Here is a 7,771-nt window from a genome sequence, read left to right as displayed (position 1 = left end):
GGGTGGTTGCATAGCAGAATAAGATGTAATAGCACTCATGCTGAAAGGAGTAGTCTGAAATAATTATCTCTGATAACATTCCAAATGCAGACAAGCTGTAAAGAGCAGAGCGTGTAAGATGACTATTAGCCTCTGTTGAACGCTGAGTTGCAAGGCATTAGGTATCAATGATAACTGCTCTTGTTCTGAACAAGTTCTATTCTTGAGTATTGTGGTATGTGTGGCGGTGCCTGTGGTTTCTGGAGTAGCCTATAAATTTTAAAACAAAATACGTGTTTTGAATTAAATCTGTCTTTATAAGTTACTTAATTGTGGTCTTATGTTTACTGGACTAGTAGAATTTGAGTTACAAATAATTGTCATGGGGTGCTCTATCACTTAAAGGGTCAGTAGATGGATAACTGTACATTCTCCGCTATATACACTGTTGATAATGCATGTAATAGCTCTTTAACTTGGGTCTGGATGAGCACTCGGGTAGATTGTGCCAGTTGTTGTTTAGTGTGCATTTGTGTGACCTTTTAGGTATGCTTGGGAGGTGTGCTGCTTTTTTTTGGAAAAGCATTGGTGGGGGCAGAACACAACAAGCCCTAATGCTGTTTCACTTTTCTGTTTTGTGGGATAAATACTGTATGTGCCTTATTCTTTCTCTGCCCTGTCTCAGGTGTCTGTTACCAATTGCTAATGGCTGTAAGGTGTTAGAGGGGTAGATGACGATTAAAGTGACAATGTGTCCTGCCTTAGGTGTGTCCAGTTACCTAATTGGAAAGTAGCTAAAGACCCAGAACAGGCTTCCTGGAGAGGTGGTCAATGCCCCATGCCTGGCAGGGTTTAGAAGGCTTTAGGACAATGCCCTTTAATAACATGCTTTAGCTTTTGGTCAGCCCTGAAGTGGTCAGGCAGTTGGACCAGATGGTTGTTATAGGTCCCTTCCAGCTGGAGTTATTTTTTTCTCCCTTTCAAGCCTTTTCTCATGGCTGTGGTAGCACAGTGAAACAGAGTGTACAGGGATAGTTGCGTTCGGGTGACCTTTGCTGCATTTATTTATTTTGGTTTGGCATGTTGTGAGTGGTGGTCGTTAGTCAGAGTCTCTAAAGTAGAAAATAAGCTGATTTTGTGATGAAATGGCTGTTTCAGCAGAGCTCTGCTACCTGTATGCAAGGGGGAAAACACTGACATTTCTGTAGTGTATGTTTGTATCTAAAATTGTGTCCGGGTAATTACGGATTTGCCTTGCATTATAGAAGTGATCCTTGACTGGACTTAAGGCTGAAGAGTTATCTCAAGTCTGTATCTTCCATTCTGTTTCTCTACCACATAAGGATATTCCAATGGCACGTTTTAAGTCTACAGACTGTACTATCTTAGCAGGGTGAGGCAGGGCAGGTGTCGGCTCCATGACCTACCTGGGCAATAACTGGAAGGAAGCAGGAGATTCAGAAGGGCTTTAAAGGGGAGCACAGGGTAACACCAGCAGAAATGCAGTTTCATAGAAATGCAAGGAGGGAGAACCTGTATTGATCTTAACTGCAGAAAATCGTTAATCCTTTGGCCGAGTTGCTCCCTAGTTAAAAGGCAGGTAGATGTTGTTGTCAAGTTACTTAATTTGAAGCTGATAAATTCTTATTGAGTCACTATACGGTTGATAAAAAGCTAGTTTTCTTTTTTTATTCGTATTTGGCCCCAGACATGACATTCACCAACCTGTGAACCAGAACCAGGTATTACTGAATGATCAGACTTGGAAATCTAGGGGTTTTTTATTTAACAATCATTCACTTTATTATATATACATATTTAAAGTCTGTACATGGTAAAATACAAAATAAAAGTGTTTCTTTATAAGTTACACAATTAAACAGCTACATTTGTCTGTAGTTCAGCTGTCATTTAATTAAAAAAAAGAGAAATATTGTTGAGCCATCGCTATATTCATTCACAATAACCTTGGTATAAAACATCCATACAGAGTAAGTGTACAAAATAGTGTACAGTTCATATAAGCTGTGCAAAGACAGCAAAGTTCAGTCAAAAATCAAAGAGGCATATCCGCTTTCCTCTGTCCACATCACGGATAGCAGAAGCCAAGTGGAAAATAACCATAGGCTAGTGGGCAAAAAGGTGGGTTAGACAGTGCTTCCAGTATAAAATTGATGCATAAATTAAAATGAAAACATAAATATATAAGGTCTTCATTACACAAGGCACACTTACATTATACCTTAGAAGCCATTGCAGGGATTTCAGTGGGTCTGTTGCACAAGTATCGTGCTTTTCAGGGTGAGGAGGGAGGAAGCGTTTGGTCTGTGTCCCTCAGTAACTTTATTTTTAGAGGAAATTGTTGCTGGATCAAAAAACTCTTCAGGGTTTTGAAATGTTAATACTAGCTGGAAATTCACTTGAAAGGCAGTAAAACATGGCCACATCACGTATATTGTATTTTTTGTTGTTTCTTGTCTGGGGAAAAATGTTTCCCTCTCAACAGGATATACTTTCCTCCCTGCTACAAAGCAAGGAGCTGTCTTTTGCGTGCTTTCAGGACAAAGTAGCTAATTGAGCGAATGTCGATTGTTAAGCAGAGAGAGTTATGCAAAGGTTAGCAGTTGCTATGAATATGAGAACCTCTACATGGGGCCAAAAAATAAGGAACACTTCTAAGTAGGAAGGCTTACAGCTATTGTGATAGAGAACCTGCACTGGAGAAATATGTGGACGTTTGGGTGGGATATCACCTCCTCAATTTATAGCGCTCTGTTTTATTTACATCTTTGCAATGTCCCCATGTGACTGTAGGGGAAGGCAGGGTGATCTAAGAGACGGTTATCTCCTCCTCTTCCTCTTCCCCTTCATCATCATCTTCCTCTGAGTCTGAGAAGTCTGAGGGTTTGCTGGGGCTACTAGAATGGGATGGAGAAGGAGACATCTGGGAGTCCAGTCTGTCCCTCAAGTGTAGATGTTCTGGGGACTGGTGGTAGGTTAAGGGATGCCGGGGGCTGGGTGGGCACACAGGGGGAACTTCCTCCTCCTCCTCTTCTCCTGAACATTTCTTGCCTACATCGCTGAGGTCTGGGTGAGGGTTGAACTTGGTGGGTAGGGTCTGTTCTCTGCAGCCACCAGAAGAGAGGAGCTCTCTTTCTTTGGAGTTCCTCCACTTCATCCTCCTGTTCTGGAACCAGATCTTTACCTGAGGTGGGGGGAAGCAATGCAGAAATGAAACTGTTCAGTAAAACAGGAACCAGGAAAGGCCTTTTGCTTGCACCCTCAAAGCCCTGCTCATGCCAATACTGAAGCTAACAGAAACCACAGAACCTGGCCTTTGGGGGCCCTAGGAGGGGGGTCGGGGGCAATAAGGCTGTGGGCTGTCTTGTCCTACTCACCCAGCTGGGAATCATGCCACTCTCCTGACTCCCTTGATGCCCTGTAGCTTGCTTGGGGCTTTCTCCTGGTTGTGGGCAGTTCTCCCTGCTCCTGTCCCCTTTTCCTCCCCTACCCTCAAACTGCACCCAAGGGAGGGGGGCCTGGCTCCCTACACCCCTCTGCCCTCCTCACCTGCGAGTCCTTGAGGCCCAGTTTGGCTGCCAGCTTCTTCCGATCAGGTTTGCTGATGTACTTCTGCTTCTGGAACATCTTCTCCAGCGCCTTGCGCTGCACGTCGGAGAAGACGGCGCGGCGCAGCATGCCGCGGCGGGGCTTGCCACGGGCAGCCAGCGGCCAGGAGAAGGTGCCGGGGATGGGGACCACGGCCGAGGTGGCTGTGGGGGGGGACACACAGCGCTGAGCAGAGTGGGGCTGGCCCCCGCCGCCCCCCTCCCCGCCCCTCGGGTGGGCACCCATCAACCTGGGGCCCTGAAAGGAGCTTTAGGCTTAACTAAGCACCCCCCTTTCAGCCAGTGATCACTGGGATTAGATCTATCAACTCAAACGTGTAAAATGGATCAATAGTGGCCGGTTTTGTTGGGAGATTCAAAAGGTCTCCGGCCTGAAAAGGCAAAGCGAGGCATACTGGCTAAGATAGAGGTATAATAAAAAAGCTTTCCCTCCCGCTCAGAAGCATTTGATTTTTTTTTTCAGACTCTTTTATCATTTCAGACGCTTTATTATGCTCGAGATGAAAATGAGGACTTCTCTGATTCCGAACAAAACCGTTCCTCTTCAGATGCAGTTTTGATCAATCAGTATTCATCTTTTTATATTAATCTCTCCCCCCCCCCCCCCCAAGTTGGAGAATTCAATCCGAAGACATGAAAAGTAACAGCTAATTAGCACATTGCCCAGTTCCCAATGGCATTGGTATGATAAAAAGGGCAGAGTTTTGCCTTAAAAAAAAAAAAGGGGGGGGGGGGGGTGAACCCTCCCCAAGAGAGACAGAGATGCTAATGAAGCGTGAATCGTAATTGTGTAGTAATGAACTAACAGAAAAAGACTGAGGACAAGCAGCTAACGCCATATATTATTGGAACAAAAGAGATTTACACTTTCAAACTAAACACAACGGCATGCCAGGCTCCTCGGGAGAATACTGATGGCACAATCGTCTCTTTCCCCAAATCATTTTCATTAAATGGACATGAAAAGCTATTTATAAAGCTCAAGTTGTTTTTGTTAGGCTATTCACATGCTGGAGAAAGGAAGCAAATTCCATTATCCGGAGGATGAATGGAAGAGCTTGGGTTATTTTTTTTTCCTCTCTCCCTTTCCCTGTTTTCTTTTGAAATTAATAGCTTGTTTGTGTAATTAGATTTTTTCAAATTGTTCTCTCTGCATCATAACACTTCAGCGCTGTAAGAATCAAACCCCGGTAGCCTGCTTTCTCGCCGAGACCGCCTCATTTGGATACCAGTGACGGTCTGGACGAGAAGCCATGAGAGCCAAGGTGAAGGAGGGGAGGGTTAGCAGGTGGTGAAGGTGGAGGAGGGCAATCCCGGCCGTCCCGCGGTACGCTCCATCCGCCTGTGAAACGCCAGCAAGGTGGCGGGGGCGGAAAGGTGGTTTCGTTGGGGTTTTTTTGGGGGGGGGTGGTGGGTGGTGGTGGTGGTACAGGGCGGAGAGCAGCTTTGCGGGGGCGCGGGCTGCCTCCCTCCGCTTGCGCGCAGCGTTGCGCGGGGGCTGCGCGCTGCTCTGCGCGGGCGGCGGGAGCTGACCGCTCCCCGATGGTGCTGAAAGCGGCGGCGGGAGGGGGGGCTGCCTGGGAGGAGGGGGACCCGCCTCGCCTTGGGACCGTGACAATCCCGGCTAATTTGGCGACCAGCGGGGGGAGCGGGTAGGGAATGTCAAGCAGTCGCTGCCTGTGCTAAATCGGGCATCAAATTGGCGCGACTGATGCTTGAATGTTGTACTCCCTCCAACCTCTGAACTGGAGCGTAACCCCGGGGAGGATAGTACCGGGCTGAGCCTGGAGAGGGGCGGGAGGGGAGAGAGAGGGGGACACTTATAAAGACCTACCTGGGAAATAGGAGGATCTGATAAAGGGCTGGAAGGATCCTTCAAAGTACGGGAAGGAGAAAGTCTTTGGAGGGACGCTCTGAAGCAACGCAGGGGAAGTTTCTAGTAAATAAAATTCAATTAAGCAAAGGGTAGGACTCGACCGACAGCAGGACTGGGTCTGTGGTTGGTCCGGGGAGCGATACGGTGCTTCTTCCCCTCTCCTCCCCACCCCCCCTCTTTTCCCCTCCCCCAAAAAAGAGCCAAGCTAAGCTTGGGGAAGCCTGGGGAAAGCGGCCCTTGTGCTGCGGGGGCTTTACCAGCCCCGCGGCTCTGGGGAGGCTGGAGCCGGGCAGGGGAGAGGCTGTGCCCCTGCTCCCCTCCACCGGCCGCTCCGGAGGCGGCGGAGCGGGACCAGCCGCCGGCCAGCGCTCCCCCTCGGCCTTAAATACCAGCGATGCCGGAGGGCTCTGCACCTCGGGGCTAGGTCCTCCCTCCCTTGCCTAAACCCTCTCCCTCCCCTCCACCCCCACCCCCCCTCCCCGCAGGCAGTGGGAGCCCGGCGCGGGGGGCCGGGAGCGGGCCGCTTACCGGCGCGGGGGGCGGAGGAGAGGATGGCGTTGACCCCAAACTTCAGGAAAGTGGAGTCGCTGCTGGAAGTCTGCGGCGAACAGATCCTCCTGGAGCCGGCGGTGGTGGAGCTGGTGAGCTCCGAAGTCCCCGAGTCCGTCCTGGCCGTCGAGGTTGGGGGGGACATGCTGGGCGGGGGGGCAGTCCTGGGCAGGTAACTGGTGGGCCTGCTGATCCGGATCAAATCTTCCACCAGGAAGCTGGAATGGCTGGAAAAAGCCGACTGCAGCGACTGAGGCAAGGTGAGGGTGGGAGTCGGCCGCAGGAGGCTGGGGTAGACGGCCGGCGGGGCGATGAGGCTAGGGAACATCATCGCAGGGGCCGTCCCGGAGCAGGGCTGGGGCCGCTCGTCCGTGTGTCTGTCTGTTTGCTTTTGTTTTCTGCTTTGCAAACCTCGTTTAGTAAAGATCCAGCTAGCGAGCCTGGCGGGGTTCTCTCTGCCCCTTCCTCCTGGACGATGGGTTTTATAGTGGTCAGCCCCGCTGAGGCTCTTTCAAAAGTGACAGCCCCAACAATGGGGTTCAACAAAGTTCTCCACTTGAGCTTCATTCAGGGCGAGCTCCGGGCTTCTCCATTGGTCCGGGGCTGCAATTTATGATTGGATTAGACTTCATAAGCAACCGGGGCACAATGGCCCCGCCACAAAGAAAGTGTAGTCATCAATTTTGCATATTGACCGCCTCTTTGGAATACAGCGCTCCAAAGGCTCCCAGCAGGGTTTTGTTCAGAGGCAACACACACAGGCTAATTAAATGCCTATTTAAAAGTTTCGAATGACATCTTGCCTCGTAGAAAGGGAATTATTTAAAGAAAGCACTAAATTTATTTGCCGCTCCCCTGCTGAGTTTAGGAAATAAATCAATAAATATTCATATAAACTTATCTGCGAGCTCTCAGAAAAGCAGGGGTTTTGTGGAATGGAAAATACAAATTAGAAAACGTGGAACTAAGCTCTACTGGGGAGTGCGGGGGAGGAATATATTCGGAGAGCGGATCCCATCACGGTTTGAGCGTGTTCTGCCCCCCGCTATTGGCATGCGGCAAAATTTGTGCATAAACCCCAAATAACGTTGAGGTTAGTTGTCTGTCTGCGCGTCGAAGGTCCCGTATACAGCGAATTTGCGGGGTTTAGCCTCTACCCTCAGGGTCCCGCCTTGGCGAGGGTCTTGCGTACGTGGGCTCAGGCAAGAGGCTTGCCCGGATCGGACCGAAACGTGAGCCTTACTGTAGCCCGAAGAACTCTGCTCCCAGAAAATCTGAACTCTGGACATAGCAAAGATCTGAACAGCTTGGTGGGAGCAGAGCAGCCCCCTCGGGTTGTCAATCTGTTGGTCCTCTTAAGCTCATCTGCATTAAAAATAGTGGAAATAGCTACCCTCCGACCGTGAAAATGAAGGCGATGTTGTAGCGGTTTGATCCTTTTTGGCTCAAGCAGCCTGAGCCGGTCTCGGGTTTATCGGTATCGGCGGCTCAAAGCTCTCTCGAAGCCGCTAAATTCACCTGAAATCGCTTTTTTACCTGCGGGCGTGGGATCGCTGGAGGTGTGGGCAGCTGCGTGCCGCAGGGCCGAAGGTCCCTAAGTTTTGGTGTGAGGGACAAATGGCATCGGCTACCCGAGAAGGAGAAAAATAGGGTTGCTTTTTTTTTTTTTTCCAGCGGAGAAGTATTGTTTGCGGTGGCAACTAACTACACTTGCGTCTATCCCCATAATTTCCTTTGA

General features: G+C 49.5%; 1 protein-coding gene across 1 annotated transcript; it reads right to left on the bottom strand.

Moving 5' to 3' along the window:
- Positions 1-1,772: 1,772 nt before the first annotated feature.
- Positions 1,773-6,598, bottom strand: DBX1 (developing brain homeobox 1). Its single transcript, XM_075092602.1, has 4 exons — positions 6,013-6,598; positions 5,443-5,544; positions 3,550-3,752; positions 1,773-3,184 (listed from the first exon to the last, which is right to left on the bottom strand). Exons 1-4 carry the CDS (start codon positions 6,362-6,364, stop codon positions 2,810-2,812), a joined length of 1,032 nt encoding a protein of 343 aa, XP_074948703.1. The 5' UTR covers positions 6,365-6,598; the 3' UTR covers positions 1,773-2,809.
- Positions 6,599-7,771: the final 1,173 nt, after the last annotated feature.

This window comes from Phalacrocorax aristotelis, chromosome 5 (assembly GCF_949628215.1).
Source record: "Phalacrocorax aristotelis chromosome 5, bGulAri2.1, whole genome shotgun sequence".
Lineage (NCBI taxonomy): Eukaryota > Metazoa > Chordata > Aves > Suliformes > Phalacrocoracidae > Phalacrocorax > Phalacrocorax aristotelis.
Note: the sequence above shows the minus strand (reverse complement) of the source record. Positions and strands in the feature narration are given on the sequence as shown.